The sequence below is a fragment of the Dermacentor variabilis genome, chromosome 7 (genome assembly GCF_050947875.1).
Source record: "Dermacentor variabilis isolate Ectoservices chromosome 7, ASM5094787v1, whole genome shotgun sequence".
NCBI lineage: Eukaryota > Metazoa > Arthropoda > Arachnida > Ixodida > Ixodidae > Dermacentor > Dermacentor variabilis.
The window spans coordinates 83,469,855-83,493,579 of NC_134574.1; the positions used below are offsets into that span (position 1 = coordinate 83,469,855).

At 42.2% G+C, this 23,725-nt stretch overlaps 1 protein-coding gene across 1 annotated transcript in view; it reads right to left on the reverse strand.

Annotated features, from left to right (window-relative positions):
- The window catches only part of LOC142587580 (uncharacterized), a 133,678-nt gene that overhangs the window by 72,174 nt on the left and 37,779 nt on the right, over nucleotides 1-23,725 (reverse strand). The window contains exons 5-6 of the mRNA XM_075698694.1: nucleotides 18,294-18,424; nucleotides 8,962-9,045 (exon numbers count right to left, since the gene is read on the reverse strand). Coding sequence (XP_075554809.1) covers nucleotides 8,962-9,045; nucleotides 18,294-18,424 — 215 coding nt within the window. The remainder of the gene's footprint in view (nucleotides 1-8,961; nucleotides 9,046-18,293; nucleotides 18,425-23,725) is intronic.

The window sequence follows — 23,725 nt, forward strand, 5'->3', positions numbered from 1 at the left end:
TGCGTGATTTTTCAGAGTGCAAAATAACATTGTTTGTCTTCACACAGTCATTGTTGTTCTATCATATGGTGTCATGGTCCTTGCCAATAAGTAAATCAGCAGACATACATAGTCTTGCGTACATAATAGATCTTGCCTAACGACGCATATTGGTGGCATCATACCATAGGAGTTGTGCCGTTCAAGAAGTATAGGTTGCATTAGTTGGTTGTCTCGCTTTCTGATTCCATTAAAGTGTTCTGGGAGCCTTGAGTACCATTATCAATAGTGGTCGGTCTTTACATGAGTTTCATCCACACCCTTGTATTGTATATATGTCGAGCTTTATATTTATTCTTCTTAATGAGCAGCGATTTTTGTCTTTCATAGTCTAGCTGAATAATCAAAAGTGACAGGTATCACGTTTTGTACATTTTCCTAAGAAGGCGTTTCACTGGATTGTAAATATCCTTTAGCTGACCGTCTGCACTCCAATTTACAGAATTTCACGTAAGATTGCAGCTACACGACAGCGAGAGAAAAAGAATTGCTGCCGCTTGCACGAAGACTGGCCCGTTTTCATGTAGCAACTCTCTCTCCCATATTTCAGCATGGCTGGAGCAAGTACGTGTGGCAGATATTGTAGACCCACCATGTTTTGAGCTGTATTCAGAACACCTGCGTCGCCATCCGCCGACGGATAGCGATTGCCAAACATTAAGCTCAAACATCGGAAAATATTTCCCTTCAGAACAATTCTATTTCCATGGTCTTTGCAAAAAATGTGCTGCGCACTAGGTCAAACTTAAGCTCGCGGTTTTGCAATGAGCCTAGCCTTATAATTCTTTGTTACTCATATTTTTGTGCTGCAGACGGCATGCTTCGTGCATTGTTTTGCTTTCACGTGCGCAGTAAGCAAACGTACAGTTTCATCTTTCTCGGAAGTCTAACGTACACATTCTTTTTCGAAGAACAGCGAAAGTCTTAGAAGTACCTGTAATTTATTTGTCGAAGCTGTGCGCTTCTTTCAAGGTGCTCATAGGGGCAGCTGATGTGCTGAGAGCTCCTTCTAGCTATCTGGTGAAGCTTTCCTGTTATTGCAATTTGTTTCTCTTGATAGACAGCATGCATTGCAGCTGCGTGGCTATGCGAAGCTCCTGCAGGCGTCACTTGTTTTTCTCTGTCACTTGTAATACATTGGTGCATTTACTTTAAAACAGAACAGTTACGCCCGCATAAGCTGCTTGAAACTAAAACAGCACTTGCTTTTGTGGGGATAAGTAGAGCTTGACTGGGAGTCTGAAATGGAGAGACGGTTAACTTCGTGGTGGGAAGCTTAAATTGAATACATGATAGAACATAATTGTGAGTGTGTAGCGATTTGCAGACCTCAGTTTATGGCATTGAAAGCGGCAGCTTGTCAGATTCTGAAGTTGAATCCGCACCGACGCACTATTTGCATGAGCTTATATGGCAACATATACCGACATTTCCTTCAAAGCCTGCCCACGTCAGTCCTACGAACGCGTGCTTGTACATATGATGAATTGGTGGTCTTCTAACTTTTACCATTGGAGAGGTCCTAAAATCCAACTTCGGCAGAATATATGCATCGAAACAAATGATGAACAAAGAACAATGCAAGCGATGTACCCGACAATGGTGCATGGTCACGACAGACGGATGTGACACCACGTAGAAAGTATGTATGCCTGTTTGTGACAGTAGTCCTTTTATGCTCAGATGAAATAAATATAAAAATATTCCAGTGTTGATACAAGCACAGCTAAATCCCTTGCACTCACGCCCAGTCTGTGGCTCTTCTCTTTCGGAATTCATGAAATGTTGCATTCTACTCCTGGCTACACTCACTGTATCAAATAGAGCAAATCCGCAAATATATAATGAGTCAACCACACTGCCGTGTAACGTCTTGCTGTTTGTATAATTTTTCTTCCCTGTGCATAGACACGAGTCTTTTGGAGTGCAATTAAGAAAAGCACCGTCTTCTGGACCAGCTCGATCTGGTCGCGATAATGTGCTGGCTCCACCCACGCCCGTAGCCCGTCGACGGACCCCGCGATTTGCATTTTTTAAATAAGTGATCCCTGCTTCTCTATCTGTATTGGCAGAAAAAAGAAAGTACGGACCAACAAGTGCATCTAGCTCTCAAGAACTGGCTTGCCCTTCATGTTGACGCAAAAGCAGGTATGTAGACTGCTTTTGTCGATTGAGATGCCTTTTGTTATGGTCTGTAAGAGGGAAAACTCCCAAATTAGCTTGCAAAAATTATACGCTATAGCAGTAGGCAAGACTGTGTGGATGAATGATTTTTAGTGATGCACATCTTACTGGCTCTGCGGATGAATAATCCGTTTAAACAACAGCTCTGCTATTCTTCACTGGCAGCAGTGGCTGGCACTTGCCAGCGAGAGAAATGGGTTTCTTTGTACGGCACCAATCTCATTTACAGCACTTGTGGTCACTGAGGTAGTAACCTGGGATACGTCACTGAGATATGCTACTAACCCGCTCAAGGCTAAAGGACACTTTTCAAATATGTCTTTCTTTACATCACATTCAAATTCGTCACTCGAAAAATTATTTCCTTTATCCATCGCTGGGCAGCGCTCATCGACGCAGCCGGCGCCGGCACTCATAGCAAAAATTAAACTACACCCCACGCTTCGCCTCTCGCAACGGTAAGCAACGAGCAAAATGTAGTTTTTCAGAAGAAATGGGAGATAGATAGATAGATAGATAGATAGATAGATAGATAGATAGATAGATAGATAGATAGATAGATAGATAGATAGATAGATAGATAGATAGATAGATAGATAGATAGATAGATAGATAGATAGATAGGAAACATTTATTTTTTATAAGATTGGCTGATTTCCCCGAAGGGGGGAGCGCTTAGTTCAGGGCCCCATTAGCTCGCGACACTACGCATGCCCGCCGGATCCGCCCTCGCTGCTGCTGTGGGTCAGAGCTGGTCAGCGCCTCACAAGAAATGAAATAGACGCTCCTTTCTGTTATTCTCAAGGTCGCGCGAACCAGCACCCGATGCGGGCAGGATAGGTTTCATTGTCTACCCCTGATTCCGTTCTACTTCTCTTCAAAGAGCATGATGATAAAACCAAGGGAGAGTCAAGTAAAAGTCTGTACCATTTGGTCTCTAAACGCCTCGCGAATGATACACCACGGCGATTGAAATGTTTGAAGCGGCTTGAAGGGCTTGTAGCCTTGGATCATTACGAATAACTCGCGCAACAGAACATCTGATCGAACGAACTTCCATAGAAGTCAGCGTTGTGGAAAGATTTTCGCTAACGACAACGTGAACTGTTGATCATGCAAATACCAAGAATTTGTGACCCCAAAGGGGTCAAGAAAGGCAGTGGATATCACTTGTGCCCAGTTTTTGTTCGCCCATTCTTGGTCGTCTAACAAACAAAGACGTATACAATTACACAAGAGTACGCGAAGCTTCTGTGGAATTGAAACAAACCCATTATCCACGTCCGGCGATTATACGCTATCTTTATAAGTGTTTGTGTGCATGTATTTCGTCTAGTTTCTCGTAGGGATTACCTGTATTGACAGCATTACTTCTAGCGCCAGGGTTATGCTATAAAAGTATGCCTGGTAAAAAGTAGATATTGCTTGGTTCGACAAGCTCTTCTAGGATCTAAGAGACGCTTTCACACGGAAAGCGCGCTCATTATGTGAACTATGCAATCAGGAGGTGAATTGAAAACTTCAAGGTTTCATGAATTCCAACGGCGACCCAGAAAATATTCTGAAACACTGGCCGGCCACCGCTGCTATAACCGCCACATGCTGCCTACGTCACGTACTGTAGTTGGTCTATGGCGGCTCCAATTAAATGTTCGCCCCCCAATGACCGCGTCGAGAAAGAAACCATCCAGGTTTAAGCTTGTAGCGGCAGAGTGCCCCTTATCACTGCACCTACTGAACGCCTCGTGGTCCCAATATCTTCGTGATGATGCCGCGCACAAATCCAGAAAAAATATGCTGATGTTGAAAAAACTTGTGTACATCATGCTTTCGTCGCATTGAAAAGAGAGGAATGTATGATTTCATCTTTTCGCGAAAGAAGCAGACAACGCGCATCGGAGAGCGACGTGGATAAGAAACTTCGCATTGGGAGAAGGTGGCGATCGATAGTATACAGGTTTGTTTAAAACACATCGCTCGGCATTTCTATCTCCCCTGCGAGCAGAAAATTCGTTTCAATGCCTTGTTGATGTTTCATATTGTGGAGTGTGCTTTTTTGGAGTGTGCTTTATTTAGGCAGGCGCTTTAATTATTTATAGCATGTGTGTGTCAGCTTCATTTGCTTTTGTTCTTTTATATACTTCTACCCAGTTTAAGCAGCAGCAATATCCTCGCTACGTATTTTTGTCTGCAGGCATGTTAACACGAATGATTACTGTCTCGGAAGATCTGAAGTGAGCGATGGCAAATGTTATGTCATGAGGTGACATATGGTTTAAATGGCATGGTTTAGTTGAAGATGTACAAGCAGAAGATGCTGTTTCTTCATAGGACGCATTGGGTCATAAGTTTATTTGCTCGCATGAAATTTAGAAGCAACAGCAATAAGTGCTCACTGCAGCTTTGCAGCGTTAGACCTGCGCAAAGTGCCCATATAGTTTGCTTTCCAACACTGTGCATCCACCTAACATCCGTTACAACTGCTTCAGTTTGCTTTCAAGTCAACTATTAGTACTGTGCCCAAAAGAAACGGTTCGCTAAATTTTGGAAACCTATTGGTAGAAACTCAACATCGGCTGGTTGGCTGTTATTCACTATGCGTGTTTCACAAGACTTTGAGAATTTCCTCTGGCGGCATGGAGAAGCTGCAAGCATGAAGAAGCCCCACACAGCGGGCGCAGATGAACTTGACAAACCTATCAAATAACTATAAAAATAAACGTTCGGTCGCGACTCGCGAACGCAACACTCATTTCTTTTTATCCACCGACACACTGACTGTGTAACGCTATAATTTCTAGCCTAAGTGCACAATATCCGCATTTAGCTTCCGAAAGCAAGACAGACGTTATCGCCAATATATGGGGACACCCTATATATGTGACATAGAACACGAGTCGTAGTGCGGAGTTTTCTATGAATGTCCAAAACAGTTTAATATGGCACCTGTACCAGCGGCGCCCCACAGCGAACAAGTGCTTGCACCTTACGGAGGCCCGCTGTACACAAACTCCTCCCATTTTTAAACGTCCTCCTCGTTTTAAAGGCTGTTCGTCTGTAAAAGAAATATATGTTGCTGCTTGCCTGGCAAGGCGGCTGCTGGAAGGCACAGCGCAATGATTTTCGCGGTTGCGTCCCTGAAAACCTTGAAACCTAACAATAAATGTCATGGCCGCAGCTACCTTTTCGGCTTCGACGAAACACCACGATTCCACATCACGAACGAGAAAGGCGTGAGCGCAGCACCAAGCGAAAGAGCCACCGTGAACCTGGATGTCATAGCCGTCTTTGTTTATTTAGAGGGCGTTGCCAGCACAAGTGACAGATTCTGGAGTTGTCAATAGCTTCTAACTTTAATCAGTGAGACAACTTCATATCGAAACCGGCCATTAGAAGACCCTGACCACGGATCGCCCAGATGGCCACAGGAAGCTGGGTCCCGTATGGGCTCTTCCGCCTATATTTTTTACGCATCAGTGGGGTAGTTAACTTCGCGAAATATGGAAGCAGCCGCATTACCTGAGATTCTTCAAACTCAAACAGGCCACTACACCAAATCAAATAAAGATTAGGGATTTATCATTCAACCAAATGCAATCCTCTGAATCAAAAAAAATGTCTACTCTGCGCCCAGTCCCATTGTTTACATTTAAATATTTCTTTTTCTTGGCATTTATTTATTTACTTATTTTCTGGTCCTTAACACCACCATCTCTAATCGCTATATAGATATTATTGTGCAGAAAACATAATACATTTGAACGGAAAAACGTTGACGGTAGTGATTATCGAGGCTCTGAATCCACAGTAAGAAATCGAGTGTCTTCCTACTTGGCTACTTTACATATCGAAGCACGGCGTGACGAAATCGGCCACGTCCAAATCACCACCGCTTGCGCGGGAGCATCCTCATTAGTTTATACGGCAGTTAGCCAAGGCAGCATGAGGTCACGAATTGAAGTTCATCTGCCTTGCGTCATTGAGGAGGCGTTGGTCTAGTGTTTCAATGTGTTTGCCGGTTCGAGACGAGTTCATAACTCGAAGTAACACTCAGCGGCATTCAATTGAACATCATTGATTTCGCTAGTGTTTCAATGTGTTTGCCGGGTCGAGACGAGTTCATAACTCGAAGTAACACTCAGCGGCATTCAATTGAACATCATTGATTTCGCCTTCACAACTCATAAGTTTTGCCTAGGCATGCTCGGATATTTCTTTCATGACCAGCAGCTTGTTAATAACTAGGAGTACTCTTACCGCACTCAAGTATGGTATGCAACGGAGCATTGCAATGGAACGGAGTACTGCCTTTCCGGCTGCCCCGGAAAGGCGGTGGTCCCGGGTTCGAGTCCCGGGCCAGGACGAATTTTTCTTCAGCTCTGAGGCTTTTCATTCGAGGAACCCGTATGGGTTTCTTTTGTAGCAATTGCTACGAACGGGTGGATGTCTGATTTTCCCTTTAATAATTACGTATCTCCGCCTTGCGGGTTTCCGCAGAACTACTATGTCAATTTTACATAATGTTTACGGCAGTAATTTTTTTGCTTTAACTATTGCGTGAAATTGAGATTTGTTCTATATTGAAGGGCCCCCAGTTTTCAAAAAGAAATTACAAGTGGTTGTGTGCCAGGTTGGAACAGCTGGCGTTAAATAGCCTACATGCACGAACTGGGAGGGTCACGTACACTTTACTTTATGTTAAGATATTATTATTGATCCACAAAAGACAAAATGAAGGATTCCATCGTGTTCCACACATTGGTTCTTGTCACCTATTGAGTATTGGATTTCTCCAACACACAGGTTTGCAGTAGTGCTTTAAATAGCAGATGTATTTCCTAATTTACAGAATTTGTTAGTGCAAGAGTAACGCAACAGATCATGCAAAAATAATTTTACAAACTATATGTCCACAGACGCGTGCTTCTTCTGATGACGTAGCAGTGCCATGTGGTAGGGGGACGAATGTCTTCATTTCAGAATTAATTATTGGCTTCCAGGTCTGCGTTAGTCTCCTACACTGAGTATACTAGGTCAGAGCCCATTTACTAGAGGAAAGTGAATTAAACTAGGAATAATAAAAATCGAAAGATCGTGTTCCTGACACTAGTGTGACAATCAACAAGGTTCTTTGTGCATTAATTTCCAAATTTCTGAGATTATATTTGGCTGGTTTCATTAATGCGAGAACAAATATTTGTTTATTCTCATGCTAGAGTTGGCTGCCCCCATTGGCATGCAGCCCCTCTACAGGCTAAAAATTCAGTGTAATATTAGGTTGTTTTTTTTTTGTTTTGTGCACTCAATGTTAAGGGATACAAACGGTGACATACAACAGAATGCAGAAAAATGACTAACGAATGCAAACAGGGCGTGGGGCTTTTAAGGCAGATGCGTGCGTGTGGTATTTATAAAACTCCCTATGCTATGCCTCAAGGAATTTTCTAACCCTTTGAAAGAAACGCTGACACCCACTTATCAAGGAGGAATGCTACTCGAAGCAACTTTTTTTAATTATTTGTACTAAAGATTTCAATATACTACCATTCATAGCGAGTTTCATGTAGATTTGAATTGTCGTTGGTTTTTGTGCACCTAGTGTTTTTAATTATGTTCTACACAGTGGCAAAATATTTTTTGGGCACTTTCTTGTGTATAAAAGTTTCGCAAATAGTTTCGAGCTGTATCTTGTTTAGCTAGTTGCATACCGCAAAGTGGCGATACCTATCCAAACAGCTTGTACAATACTGGAACTATGCAAAAAATATTAGGCCACTTTAAATAATTTTACAGATGCAATTTCAATTAGATATCAGTATTCTGCATATCTTAAAGCGTATGTATGCCAAATTTCATTTGTATAGGACAGTTACAAGTGCACAAGGTTATTCACATGCTATTGTGAGAAAAAAATATTGAAGTATTCTGAATTTGTTTTTTCACAGTACATGAGAAGTGTGGAAGATCAGTAGGCAGGCCTGCCTGTCTTCCTGCCTACTAGTCGCATACTTCTAGTAACTTCACATGATGTTTGAATAGATATCGGCACTTTGCAGTCTACAGGGAGCTGAGTTAGCTGAAGCTCACTGCATTTTGTGAAAATTTAGTACAGAAGAAAGTGCCCGCAAATATCACTATGTATTTTGCCATTGTGTAGGACAGAACTCAAGAAGCTGCTAAACAAAAACTAATGGAATATATGAAATCAGCATCAACAACTCTACAATTGGCGCTATTTTCAAACCTCTAGTGAAAATAATAAAAACATTTCGAGTAATAATCAATCAGCAAAACGTTCCCCTTGCTACAGTGACATACCACATAGCGACGCAAAGTTTAAGGCAAGTCCTCTTGTCGAAGCGACTGTGGACTGTCTTCCCAAGGGCTTGTGTTAAAGACTGTGAATTTCCCTGCATTTTCCAGAAGTTCAATATAGAAATGTTTGTGAATGTGCAATTGGTATTGGCCCACTAACAGAAAAAAAGACAGTTCTGTGAATGGTAGACTTGATTATAACTTTGTTCGACATTTACATTTTGACTCCGTATATTTATCTTGTGTTTTGTACTGAGTGTTTCAGCGGCGACTGCCGCTAATTTTTGAACATAACTGCTTCATGACAGTGCGACAATTTTCACTAACAGAAATTTATAGCATTGGCAGGCATTAGAATTACAGTACTCAATAACGACTTTTTTGTAAGAGCTCAGATTAGCAACAGTTCCGAGATACACATACCCAAAAAGTAATGATCAAATAGGTTTCTCTTCCACACAGAACTGTCCCACAAGGCTTACAGAAGGCTTTTTGGCAAAGTAATATCTGAAAGAGCAAAGCATGTCCACCATGTACGGTGTCAAATATTTCAGAGCTGCCAGTCTGAGGACCCCTACAAACTAACAATTCCTTCCGCACTGACTAGCTTCAATAATGAGATGCCACCATTTTGCTGAAAGTAATAAAACTTCAATTATTGTGATCTTGTTTAAGAAGAAATTTGCAAATATCATGCAGTTCTAATCTCTGTCACTTTGTACATATTTTCCAGCTATTTTTTCAGGCTACAATTTTTGGTAATAATGGTATTCAGTGCAAAAAGAGCTAGTACATGGCATTTAATATAAAGGAACTGGTCATTGTAGATTTTCTGTCTTCAGCATTTGTTCTGTCTCACAGCCGTTTCTTGAAATCTGAAATGTGCCCATCTCTTTGTTAGCGATAAACAGGGAAATCTGTCAGTATGTTTTGTTTAAAATGCGGCTGACCGACCCAATAGTTAGGCTATTTGCTAATTATAAATTACAACAAGAATAGCGCAGGACCATAAAAACAGATTGATGTTGAATAACAGCTGTGCCCAGCTACATCCACGCAGCTGTGCCACAGAATGTGCATGTGTTCAGAAGAGCCAAATGCCCCAGAGAGAAAGCAACAGTAACTCATTGTCCGTCATCTTGTACAAGCAGATTATGCGCCAGATGTAATTTATTATCAGTAAATACATAAATCAGTCATGTGAGTTGTCTCACTATAAATTGCAAGTTCGAACTTCTTGCAAGCTTGCTTGTTTTCACTTTGTTACCTTTGGGAGCACGAGTGAATTGGTTGCCTTGGCACATATTGTCAAAACTTGCTTCATCACTGCGAAACACAAAAGTTCATTTACACATAAAATTCCCAGTTACTGATATGATAGGCTTCGAGCTTAATTCTCTTATCTTCCTTATGTTTATCTACCAAGTACTTTTATCGTTCATTGAAACATTTGTGCAATGCACAGTGGGAACCCAAATTATAAACATCTGTTCTTGCTTTCTACTCTGCTCTGGTGTTTTGACAACCTAGCATTGGTGCAATTTCCTGTCTGCACCTGAAGAAAAGTAGTGAAGTGGCTCAAGTTAAAGATCAACAACATAATGAAGATACACAGCTAAAATATAAGTTTGCAATTGTCCCCCATTACCAGAGTTTCGCTTAGAATTTAAAAAAAAAATTGACATCCTTCTATGGCGTGAGAGTTGCTTTGGGCACCAAGTGAATTGCGTAGCAGCTGTGCTAGAGTACACAATCAAGCAGAAAATCACACCAGATTGGAATGGCGGTGGTAAGTTAAGCACAGATGTTTTATTGCACGCACCATTAATGTGGCATATTATCTGCTCCTGTTTTGTTTTGTAGGAACGCATACATTGGGAAGACACTTTTTTGCCCATCTTACCTTAGCGACACAAGAGAAAGGTAGAAATCAAGAACAGGTATTCACACTTGGTTGCCCACGCTGTATTATCTGGATGTGTTTCACTCTACAAGAAACTACTGTGGTAGATAATCATAAAGACAAAAACAAAAGAATTAAAATAGATATGTGTCAGTCATCCTTCCATGGCCTCCAGTGTTTATAGAAACACTTCTTTCTGTATATGTGCCAAGCCGTAGGGAGGCTTTACGTAACTCAGTCACGCTTTCTAAGTTAAAAATCGGAATAAGGACAATCACAAGAACATTGTATTAGTGATTTGTAAATGTGACACCTAATTTAACTTATTTATGCATGTGCTGAGGGTAGATTACAGCCAGTGCATAATCTGCTCTTACAGGATGACTTGTGATTAGTAAAAGAAACCTTCCTGACATCTTCCTCTTTGTTTCTTTTGGATCTTGGTGCACCATGTATATTGTTACAGCTGCATGCATGCAGCTGGGTATAGTATGTTTATGTGTTCGGCTTCCTCCCTTGTCCTCATCATTAATGTGCTATCTTTGCCGTAACAAAATACCGCTACTTGTGCTACATATTTTGTCAGGGTGGATGCATTATGGCAAGTTTTGTATTAGTGGCTATTGCAATCTATGAAATTGTCTGCGTCAGTTATTATACTTCGTCTTGGAAAAATATGTTTGTCAACAGAAATAAACAAGTAATATAAATGTTCCTGTATTTATTTTTGTAATATTGTCAGTTATGAAGTTTTTATACAGTGTTGCATGTTGTATGACAGAATAAAATGGATGCACAACTTTTTAATGTGGTATTTTTAAGAGCAATTTTCAACTGATGCTAACACGCACAAATGTGTGGGAAAAGTGCCAACAAGAGTACCATAATGTAAGACAGCTGTTTTTACTGTTAAATTGAAAGTATTGTATTGTGAAAGAAAATTGTTAAGTATGCTACGGATTCTTTCGTATTTGTTGTCTTTTTGCAGTAGTCATCTTGAGAACTAGCCGTAGTCGTGTGTACTTAAAGCAAGAGTTGGTGACACATATTGACTGCCATCCGAGAGTCAAACAACTTACATGGATTAGTTATTTTACTCTATTTGCAAGAGTCCTACACCATGCACTAAGGGTGCACTAAGTGTTCATGTGACCCTTTATCTTGAGTAGTCTGACTCATGTAGAATAGTTAACGGACTCCCTCAGCACTAGTCGTGTAATCCTTTTGAGAGGGTTAGGAGACTACTACAACAGAGTGCGCATGATTATTGTGTGTGGAGCCACGTAACCACCTTGTATCGAGCACAGATAGTCTTGAGACTCTCTGCACAAAGAGAGTTCGGGTGTCTCCCACAAAGTGTGTCGTATACGTGGCGAGTCAAGACTCTCCGAAAAGAGTAAGAGATACTCTTTTTTTTTCTTAGTGCATAGAGATCTCGTCCTCACGTGTCCGGAACCAGACTGAAAGAGTTCCGCCCAAGTAGAATAGCACATTGGCTAGCATAATGGTAGAGTACCAGCGGTTCTTTTGGCTAACACGCTCATACAGGTTGAGCCATTCCTCAACGTCGAGATTATCTTGGCCAGAGAATATGCCAGGATCGCCGGGATTGGTAACCGTAACGTATGTTGTCGGGGTCGCAAGTGTAGAAGGAGACGAGCTGTGGTCACCGGGAGCCATGGCGGAAAGCAGGACGGTGCGCCCGCTGTTGAGCTCCGTGGCGAGGATGGGGAACGGCGTCCTCCACTACAATGTTGCGCGAAATACGAGTTAGTAAGATCAGCAACTATCTACAGGTTATATTTACAACAGCGGTTGCAACGCTGACCGGTTAGATTCACAGCGAGAGCCCAGTTCATTCTTCCTCCTCTTTTCTCGAGTGATGGCGCCCACGCACGCGTCTCGTTCAAACAATCAAATATGACACGCGTGTCGCAATATTATTTATTATGAATCGAAGTCTGATTCCGCAAAACAGGGCAGTAATTTCTTTTATGCGCACTTTATCTGACAGAACGCGTGAGTGCAGCAAACTTTGTTGCACAAAAGTCCACGCCGTGTTCCGCGGCGAAATGCAGGAGCTGCGAGAACTAAAACTGAATATCGTGAAATGCTGCTATCGTTTCCCTTTTCATGAAAATTTGTTAACAGTATCTTCGTCACTCTCAGCCTTGTCGGCATCTATACCGCCTTAGATAGCGTTGAAGACGCCGTCCTACGTCAGTTACGATTACACCATCACCTCGTCATCAACTCCAGCGTATCCATCAGTCGTTGCATCGGCTGGTGCTTTAGAACAGTGCACGACTAGATGGATTCTTGAATCTATGAACAGTGCAGCAGGAATTCTGCTATCGACACGCTTCCAAAGTGAGTCGCAAGCGCCGTCACCACAGTGCCCGCTATCGCAGAGCACAGCTTAGTGACATCTGCTGAGGGGAGTGGCAGCAACGCAAAGTGGCGTTCATTGTAAAGCATTAAATCAGCCATCGTGGTACCTAAAATCCTTTGTTATAAAGGCAATGTTGTTGTAGTGATTTTGTTGTAGAGGCGTTCACAAGGTAAACTATACCCAAGAACTCCGCCAAGAAATCATGATGTTTCCTTATACAGATAATTTTACTGTCGGTGGGTTAGTTGCAAAGGCGTTTCACTGTAATTGGACTGTTCATTTTGTAATTACATTTTTCTAAATAAAGTGATCGCTACAGTTTATTACATATATGAAGGGTACGCCTAAGTTTTGACCTTGTAAACGACCAAGTATGGCTCCTAAATTGTGCGTTAATTTTCGTGTCTTCAAAGTATCTAACGGCGGCGTGGCGCCAATACAGCTGAGACTTCAAACAGAATACCGCGAGTACTTCCACACGAGCAAGCTCCGTTTCTAGCCAGAGAGCCAACATTACATGCACATTTGCTTCTACGCAATACGCACAGGATGCAACTTCACCTATTGTGGCACGTATCCTCGGTTAATCGTGCAAGACTGACCGAACGGTGGTACCAACGGGATTGCGCCAAGCAACAAAGCGAGCAAGAGAAAAACCGCCGTTTCGCCGAAAGGTGAGACACCGATTGCGATTGCAAATTAGTAGATAGCTATACCGAATAATGATAGTAGTTATAACGGTCGTATAAACTCCTAAGCATTCGCCTACTAAATAAAACAACGATTATATAATGTGCAAGGGCGACGGAACGATGATGTAGAAAGAAACAGGCTTACAGTGACAGCGCTGTCTCTTTCTGTCTGTTTCTTTCTACATCTTCGTTCAGTCGCGCTTACGTATTCTATAATGGATTCAACGTTACTAGCCCGGGAACGTGTTTTGGCTAAATTAACAAGCATGATGTCTCGCTTGATGAGCACGGAAAGTCACTGTGAAAAGGCTGAAGTGAGGAATCGCTGCAGCAGCAGTAATCGACTTGACTTTGTTGTATCTCTTGCTTTACCGCGACTGAAACATGCAAAGGCAAAGCACAGATACCGGCAGTACACGCACTCTGCAAACATCGCAGATTGCTTTGAAGATAAGGCCCGCGCGGCCGTGCTCAATGGCCACGTCGCAGATTGCTTTCAAGGTACGGCACCCGTACGGCCGTGCCGTAAGCATCAGCCGCTTAAAGCTCGCCTCAGCCCCATGCCTCACGCACGACAGGAGAGGGTGCGCATCCGGTCTGCTTTCCTCGCACGCAAACTCGAGTTTGAGCCGCGTTTGCGGGCTCACCCTCGTACACTTTCCCTCGCACATCAAGCATGCGGCAGACAGCGAAGATTTTATCGCCCTTGAACTTTATGGGAACCTCATGGTGACGGCCACCGTGACGCTCACTGAAGACATGCGCCTGGAGTATCCATACAATTTCTATCACAATAAAAATGTGCAGTTCGAACGCAACCGTTAAATTCTATGTCCAGCGAGGCTTTCGTCGTGCAGGTAATGAAATGCTCTACATTTGGCACTTCATTTCAGCACAGCTGCAAAATAAACTTTTGCGCGCAGGTGCGCTTATTCGCCTGTGCTCTCGGATTTCATATCTTCTATACTGGCTTCTATTTCTTTCTTCTTGACCGGCCACTTTTTGGTTGAGTCTCTGTTCTGTGTGTGGGGTATGACATGGAAATTCTAATAATCATCAACACGCTGCGATCATTCAAAATTCTTGGCGGCTTTGGTACCATTACCATTACCATTGAAAGGTTTTTGATGCTTTCGGTCAGATCGTATTTCACTAGGAGGCGGTTTATTGATATTGTTGTCATCTAAGTTACATCACAAGGCTAAAATAGCTTTTAAGGTAATGCCTCCAATATGTGAAATTTCGAGAGTGGACATCAGCAACCCACGTTACCGATTTTTTCCAATTATGAATGCTTAATCCCCTGCGGACGTTCACAATGCGCACCAATCAGATAATGCGCTTGCTAGCTCCAAAAATGAATTCATCCTTACTGATGACTTCAACTCGTATCACGTGTCCTGAAGATACAGAACAGATTCATGTGGTGTGCGTCAATATGACTGGAATATAGGTAAAGATCTCTCGTGACTGAATATGAGACCACCTGAATTTCTCCACGGGCATTGTCGCTCAGTGCTAGATTTGACTTTTTCTTGCACAAGTGCTGCCGTGCAATCTTCGACTCAGTTTATTTCTGTGTAAGAGTGGTCACCTTTCATTGTGCTATGAAATTACATGCCGATCGATATCACTTGAAGGGCAGAGTATCTGTTAACTGCAAAAAATATAAAGGCTGCTTGCGCTGCAGCATTGTGTCTCATCTGTTCAGCACAAGAAATATCCCGACAAAAGTCTGAATTCATCGCTCAGATAAACGTAGTTCAACTAGTCCATGGTGGAGTACTGAGTGCATACTAGGTTATAAAGAAGGAAAGCTGCTAGGAAAAACTTTTGCATAATCGGAGTTCACAAAGTTGTAGAGATTACGAATTTACTTCGGCAACCTTCAAAGGTACTGTTCAACGAGCAAAACATGAGGGTGATCAAAACATTTCAATTATCTACCTAAACTTAAAAACAAACGCGCTCTATTTAATTACCTTCCTTCTAGAGGTGGACTTCAAATTACTGTCAGTGTAGTCTCGATCGTCTATACCTGACAGGAAACGCAGGAGTTCTTAGAACTCTTGGCTAAAAGATTGAAGAACTGGTTCATAACGCGCCATCAAACTAGAATTCTGTTCGCAACTAGCAAAGATTATATTAAAGTTGCCAACTACAGCACCTGCCGTCGAAGGAATAACAATAACAATGTTAAAGAGATTGTTTCATGAATCCCGACAAGCTTGTGAAGTTGCTATACCCTACTACTCTATTAGCAATACTTGGATTTCACATGAGTGGAATATCTACAAGATTATCCCGTTACTTCAAAAGCAAGGGACTGTGTATACCTTCGAGAAGATAAAGGCAATTTTCTTAACATCAAACTTAGTCAAACTTATTGTATGAGTGCTTCATGGTGATATATTAAAGTATAATAACGAAAATCTATTATGTCACTCTCAGATGGGATTTAGATCTGCCAATTCAATATGGCACGTAGTTGCAGACGTTAAAAGTCGCATTAACATAGCCCGGCAAAAAAAGCAGCATGCAGCATCAGTTACCTTACTTATATGAAAAGCTTGTGTTACTATTGTTTAGAATTTTAATAAATTGGTTACAGGGCTACGGCTTCCTAGGTTATATTGCAACATGGGCGAACGCATTTTTAAAAGAGAAGGAATTGTATTGTTTCCAAGTGGCTTTTCTTCTCGTAAACACAAGCAAGCAAGGGTGTGGCCCGAGGATCGGTACTTTCACCAGTATTGTTTAATATTTTACTGAGCAGAATCGCCGTTCGGCTTTGTCGGCGCCTAGATTTATGCTGGCGACATTGCCTTTTTTGCTGTGGCTAGGGACATTTGTTTCCTTTAGAAAATTTTGTAGCCGTATCTAAAGGAACCGGAATGTTTGATGGATAGCTCACACTTAAACCCAAATGCTAATAAGTGATCGATCCATGTTTTTAAGGCGAAAACCTTTCTAGGCTCATGGTGAAGTTTGTGTCAGCACACCTAACCGCCGGAGTGTCCGCTGAAGCGTCATCACGCTATATGGAAAGAGATTAAAGACAGATTAAAGATTGAAAAATGATTGATGGTGACCGTTAGGCAATAATAACGTTATCATAGAGATTGGTAGAAGTTAAAAATTACTAGTAATGACTAATGACTAATTATGACTTCTAAGGACTGCTAATGACTACGAAATAACCAATATATCTAACGAAAATTGTAACGACAACTGATTACAACTGACTAAAATGCTTAGTAATGACCAGTAATGATTAATAATGACTGAAATGACTTGTAATGAATACTTCTGACTATGACAAGACCAACATGTCTAATGATGGCTTGTAATGACTGTAATTGATTACAAATGGCTAAAAATGCTTAGTAGTCAGCCGTGATGACTAAAATCGAAAGAGATGAAGCAAAGAGAAAGAGGCGAATGATAAAAGGAGGCAGTGCAGGTTTTCCCTGTTCAATTCTTAAAAGAGATCTTAACAGACCCTGTTATTTTTCCGGTAAAACCCAGTACACCCATCTCTTAACTATTACCTAAAAGATATACCACAAGAAAAGTCATTCAAGTACTTCGGCGTTATTTATAACGGATGTGTCATGTCGCGGCAGCATGGTGAATATGTTGCGACAAAAGAAGCTCGTGCAATGAGCATTTTGCATAAGTTGAGCACCAGGACATGAGGTAAGCGAAAAAAATCACTTTGATGGTGCACACATTGTGCATACGTCCGGTATAAGATTTTGGCTGTGTTTCATTCACACGTGCAGCCCCATAGAATGTTCCGCCACTAGTTTTCTAAAAACGGGAGGCACTACGTCTGTGCTTACGCCTTCCAAAATAGGTTGCAAATGCCGTATAACAGTTGGAAGGGAGAGTCCCACCCTTTTTATACCACTTTCACCTTCTGACCGTTCAAATCTTCTTAACGCTATTTTAATCACCATTATGTCGTCCACAAATAATTTTTATTTTCATCCAGAATTATTTTTCGCCTTCATTGACCCAGGTTCATGCACCACAGGTGACATTTGTGCTAATGTTAGTTGAGCCTCTCTTTGTACAAATTGGAGATGTGATTCGCGTTAATGCACATTCGTATCACCCGGAGATTAGGTTCGAGTACATTTTCCCAAACTATGCGAAAGCACTACCATGTGGCCGCCTAAATGGTACATTACTCTCGTCTAATCTCTACTCTCTCTTCCTAGATTATTACTGGTACAGGTGCACCGCTGTGCGTGGAAAAAACTGGCAATAAAAATTTTGTCCTCCAATGGACTGGTGTTTATCTCTAAGGTTGCCTGAATTTCTGGCTATATTTATGGCTGCGTTTATATCAGTATTTCAAGTTTAAGTAAATTAGACCAAATGACTACAACAGCTGCTATTTTTACCAACTCACTATCTGTCTGCTCTTCCCTTACCACTACTAGTGATTCACCCATGCTCAAACTCTTTAACTTCCTTGTTCCTGCCTATCTGCAATGTGTTCACTTGATTTGGGCACCCAGCCGTAAACGTTCGTTATTCACTGAAACTGCTGATTCACTGGCCAAAACACCACTTTTCGGCCCAGTCCTTCCTGTTCTACCAGTGGCATGAAACATCACCACGGCAAGATTTCGGATGCGATCAAAATATGAAAGCCTTATCGAGCCCAGTTCTTGCTGCTTCTCGAGATTATAGGCACCAAGCATTTCCGTGGTATATTGAACCCAGTAACTAATAAAGTGCTTGAGGTCTGTCTCACAAAATTATGTTGCCGCATTCCCTCCGTGAATTTCTTCTTACACAGGTCGGCTTTGCTTCCCTCCTCTCTCTGTTCGTTTAGCAATGTAGAAGAGAGCATACATCGCTTCATTATACCATCTCGCTGGTTCACTGCGGCAAGAAACAGAAAATTGGAAATACATATTCGAAGGCTTCGCCTTGACCTAACAGAACCTGTTGTTCCTTTGTTTAGGGCCTACCATTTGGCATTCAGCGACAAGAATATTTGCTCCTCTGTCCAATAATGACTCACGAATAACAACCAAGTGTTCTGCTGTATTGTACCTATTCCTTTTTTTGTGCTTTTAGTCTTAGCTTTGCCCATAGCTTAGCTCCCGCTGTGGTGACTGACGCAATATAGTCCTGACTACGTGTCAGACTTACTACGTTAGTCCACCGAAAATAGTGCAGCACACGTGACACCAGCAAACGCACAAAACTTTCTCTCTGCGATCACGGCTGCGCAACTGCGAAAATCAATTTCATACACAGTGACATGCGTAAAATTAGTGTGCCCAGTTTGTTCCACTAAGAGCAGTAGCATTATTTAGAACAGAGTACGCAGGTTCGTCGCTTCGTACCGTAAGCAGCATGACGTACAATAAAATTTGAGTTTTTCGCCATTAGGAGCGCCACTGGTGCACATGGCAAACGCGCTTTTAGACCGCAGCTCTTATAGGCCCCGCTCCTGCGTTGAGCGTGGCGTGTCTCAGAGTGCCTCCGCCTCCCTCATCGAAACCGAGTGCACGAGCACAGCGAAGAATGAAAGAGCGAACGTATAGCGCAGCGTGTGTTGGAAGACAGCGATGGCGAAGCGAGCTCGAGGAGGAAAGCGGAGAAGGAGGCTGCAGTGAAAATATGAGGCGGAATGTTGCGGAGGAGAGCATAGCGAAAGGCATGAAGAAGAAAGCGTAGTCCCGGGCAAGACAGGCTCTGCGGCGACGACCACTAAGAGATGGCGGCAGAGTAGCATCCTTTCATCTCTTCGCCGATGGCACGCGATGAGCTCGTCACAAGAAAACTCACAGAAAAGTGTGCAGAAATCCAACGAAAACGCTCACACCTACATGTGTTCTAGGAAAAGAATATGTTTTCTTGTGTCATACAGCGTCATTTACGACTGACATCGCGTACTAACAATGCCGTTAACAACTATTTTTTTTTCTTAATGCGGCGATGTGACATTCGATTTTTTTATTGGTGCATGTATGTGCCCATGCGTGCACATGATCATTGTTGGATGATAATTTGATCCTGTATGCAAAAAGCATAAATGCAAATCCTCAACAGCCCGTCGAAAGCTGAACATAGCAGGCTACGCTTTCGGTAACAAATGGCGTAAGGAATGTGACACGCTCGCGTTTTCGAGCGCTGAAGCACGGCATGCGAATGGTTGCGCTCCTAGAAAATACCTGCAAAGCTCGCAGAGCGCTTCATGACCCATAATTGCAGAAAAAGACTAGACGACGAGTTGATCTCTCGCAACAACCGCGCATACTCATGGCGCTGGCACACGACAATGTATCCATCATAATTTCATGTAGGCTTTTCGGCCGTCTTCTACTTGTAGCCCCTGCATCTTAGAAAAAGGGCATTTTCTGTCTTTGTCAAGTTAATAAACATTACCACAAACCTGCACACATGATTCTCTAAAACAACTTTGTACTTTCTCGGCCAAGGCCCAATCATTTGTTGCAAGTGATCATTGCTGAACAAGACAGTTTCATCTGTAGAAGTCAAGTTCCTAAGTTATTTCCTATTTATAGCCCTTTCCCAGTCTAACAGCTCAGTGAACAACTCAGGTACAGACTAGCATTTAAGCGATTCCGTCTTCTTTTCTCACCAGCCCATTATGACGCTGCATTGAGTGGGCAAGTATCCAGTGAGGTTCATGGTACCGAGTGCTCTGCTTAGGGCTTCACTGGTCCAGCCTGGAGGCTGTGGCTACACAGTCTTTTGTAAACCTCTTTGTTCTTGCTTTGCAATGAAAACTTCCTCCCCCATTTTGAATTGACAGACGTAGCCGTTCCAAAAAATATGTGAACTAGCGCGTTGCAACCAATACCGAGAATGTTCTCAATTGTGGCTTCCAATATGTTGTCAGCCTCACATATAAGGAGCAGCCTCTTTTATAAAAATTGTAGATTACTTGTTTCAATGATGGAGCTGTGTGCAACGATTTCATGCAGATTGCGAACACTGATCTTTTGGCAGTACAACAACACCACTTGAAAATTAACTGAATATAAGCCAGCGCCCTAGTAACTGCACATGACTGCCTTAGCCCCGGGACGCCTCATAAAAAAACTCATAACTCATGATGTTCTTCATTTACAAGTGTCTAAAGAGGTGATCATTTTTATTTCTACTTCAACGTGATGTGTCGATGAATCAGCGCCTTCGATATTTTCCAGTGATCTCAAATGAGCTCACCCAGGTAGGAAGAATAAACAATGCCTAAAGCGTTTACACAGGTAATACAATGTCTTCGATAGTTTTGGTAAACTACACGATAACTAATTTCATGAATTAACACAAAGAAATTCGTGCTGCTGTTTTCTAGCTGTTGCAAATTATACCCCATTCATGCACCAGCGATAAAATTGTGCGGTCATTGGCACCGCCTTGTTTTTCCGTTGCCACTTCGTGAAATTTACCTCCACTCTGATAACTGTACTAACGCCTTATGAGTGAGCCTTAATTCTGAAGGCATCCTTGAAAGCATATAAAAAGCGATATTAAATTTTTGGTTCGTACTGTTTCCCGAGCTCAGAACTACGTGCTCCCTGATGACATACATCCATTCCGCTGTGCTGCTTATTCGGCATCCTATATTTCTGTAAGTCTACTTTTCTAGCTATTCATTGTATCTGCATTGGAGGTATGAAAAAAAAATAAGCTGGAAAACAGCATTACTTTATTAGCTGTCGCGTTTTACTGTTATAACACTTTTCCACATAACAATAAAATCACGCCGAAGACTTTCAAAACGGACATTTCTTTTAATATGAAAATTCCGAAATATTATTAGCCTGACATTATCCTTATGGTCCACAACTAATTATTTATGTATATTTCTAAAATAATATATTGAAAGCTGTTACCATAATGTATAATGAAGAAAACGTGCGTTTTAACTAAACAACGCTAATTGTAAACGGAGTCACTCTGCATAGCTCTCCCTCGATGGGTGTGAGGGAAGCAATTACAATTCCCAGAACAGGAGTAAGTAGAAATCTCATGACAAGCCTGTAGAATCCCGGGAATATTTGTGTGTGCGGATTTACCTTTTTTTCTGATGTAAATGGTGCGCGTTGCTGTGAGGGGTCTTCCTGTTCGCAAATGGTCATTGTATAAATTTCATTTATTCGGAATTTCCCAGGCAGACATTGCTAACGTTTTGAAGAGTGGTGCGATGTTTGCACAGTAGATTTCAGCAGGCGCAGGCGTTACTTTCTATTCCACAGAACAAAAATGCAAATGTAGACAATGCTGTTTGCTCCCAGCGCTCTTGTTTAAACCAACGTTGCATTCACTCTATGGGTTGGCTACAGGAACCAAAAAAGGTAAAATGAAGATACTGCAAGCATCAATTCACAATGATCTTGCCCCAACAGTGCTGTAAATCGCTGGAGGGAGTCTATATTTAGAGAACAATGCAGACATGTCCCCAAGCGTAGGCTTGTCGGGCTTCTCGTTTGGTATACGGGTTGTCGCAGAGCAAAACTGCGCAGTTATTTAAAGCTTTCGCTGTAGTTCTCTAAGGGAAGATATAGTGTCCTATTTATTGAGTAGATTCACCATCAATACGTAAAATACTTATGCACGGCAATTGGTACGTTGTATTTTATACAATAACACCATGAAACGGCAACAAAGACCAGCTCGAACAATATAAGCAAGACGTTGTGCACCACCTTTTTCATTTTCTGCCTACTAGTATTTGGCGCCGTTTCATCCATCACACCGGCAACGCGCCCTGGTGGCCACATTCTTGCACTGCATATCTTACATAATGTGGGGCCCCGAGAGCAACCAGAGAATAGAGTGATGCCGAATATTGTCGCCGGTCACGAATATCGTACTGCCCCAGTACCCGCGCGGCGTCCAAGGCGAACTGCGGCTTATACTCCGGCTATGTTCTGCTCAATGCACAGCAGTCTGCGGAGCCCGATGTTGCCTGGTTACAGCCGCGCGCGTAGCTCTATGAATTGTTTCTTCAGGTTCGCCCCTTGCGAGGAGGCGCCATAACGTGTACCGAAGAGTAAACGCAGGTGTCCAAACCTCGTGCTGCACTTGTCAGATTCCTTGACCCGTGGCGCGGTACGTTGCTGTTGCTGATGGGGATGGTAATGATGGCATCCCCTTCAAAATAGGATGATGACAAATAGTCAGGTAGCCTGTTTTATCAGCGGTCAATTGCACACAGAATGCAACTGTTATATGCAAGTTATATGTAAGACAGTTATATGTTATATGTGAGACACTTTGTGGAATGTAACGAAACTGCAATGTAAAGCTTGTACGTATTGATGCTACGCGGCGCGCATGTGAAATGTCATAATACGTTGGTAACATTGAGAATTATAATTTATTCGAATTCCTACTGAAACGAGACTATGAAAGACGGTCAACTAGCCTCGTTTAGTTAAACAGGTATGTCATACATGCTTTTAATTATATCAATATTTGTACAATATTTGTCATGCCCCGCTAGCTATGCAGCTGCTACATGGCATACCACCTAGTCTAAAATTGCGCCACCGCAATGTAAAAACGCACGTATAGACGCTACCCGTAAATAGGACAAGAGCGCTTGTTCAAACATTGGCTCCCGCTTTTACCTTGTCGTTTTCTTCATTGCAGGGTAAGTGGCACGATCAGGTGGTAATGCAGATGATCGTTTATTGGCATTCCCGTTGAAACCCTGCGGTAACACAGCCACCGCAACGCGTGCTCTTTCAAGAATCGCATGCGTAATTCGAAGACGTGGGATCGTTCCGGCAAGTTCTTTTCTTGGTCCACTTTCATTGCCATTAATTTACCATTGCTTTAATTCAGTTAGTAAGCACAAGTAATTTCCCCTGTGTTGTACTTGGTTACGATATAATCCTGCAGATGTCTCATGTATTAAAGTGCAACAAAAGGTCGCCAGTGCATCACCTCATTAAGAAGGAATGGGTGCACCTCTGGAAGAGCGTTCAAACGCTGCACCAACATAGCTAATCATGTCGGGCGCTCTTCCATTCCATTTCAGTACTTTAAATGTACGTGGTTTACGCAGTAAGCGACAAGTACAGCTTATTAGTTTGACATGCAATAGAAAATTAGATATTGCAGCTATCCAAGAAACAAAGGTTGAATCTGACAAAAGCACAGAAGTAGCTCTATCTCGATTCCTAACTGACTATA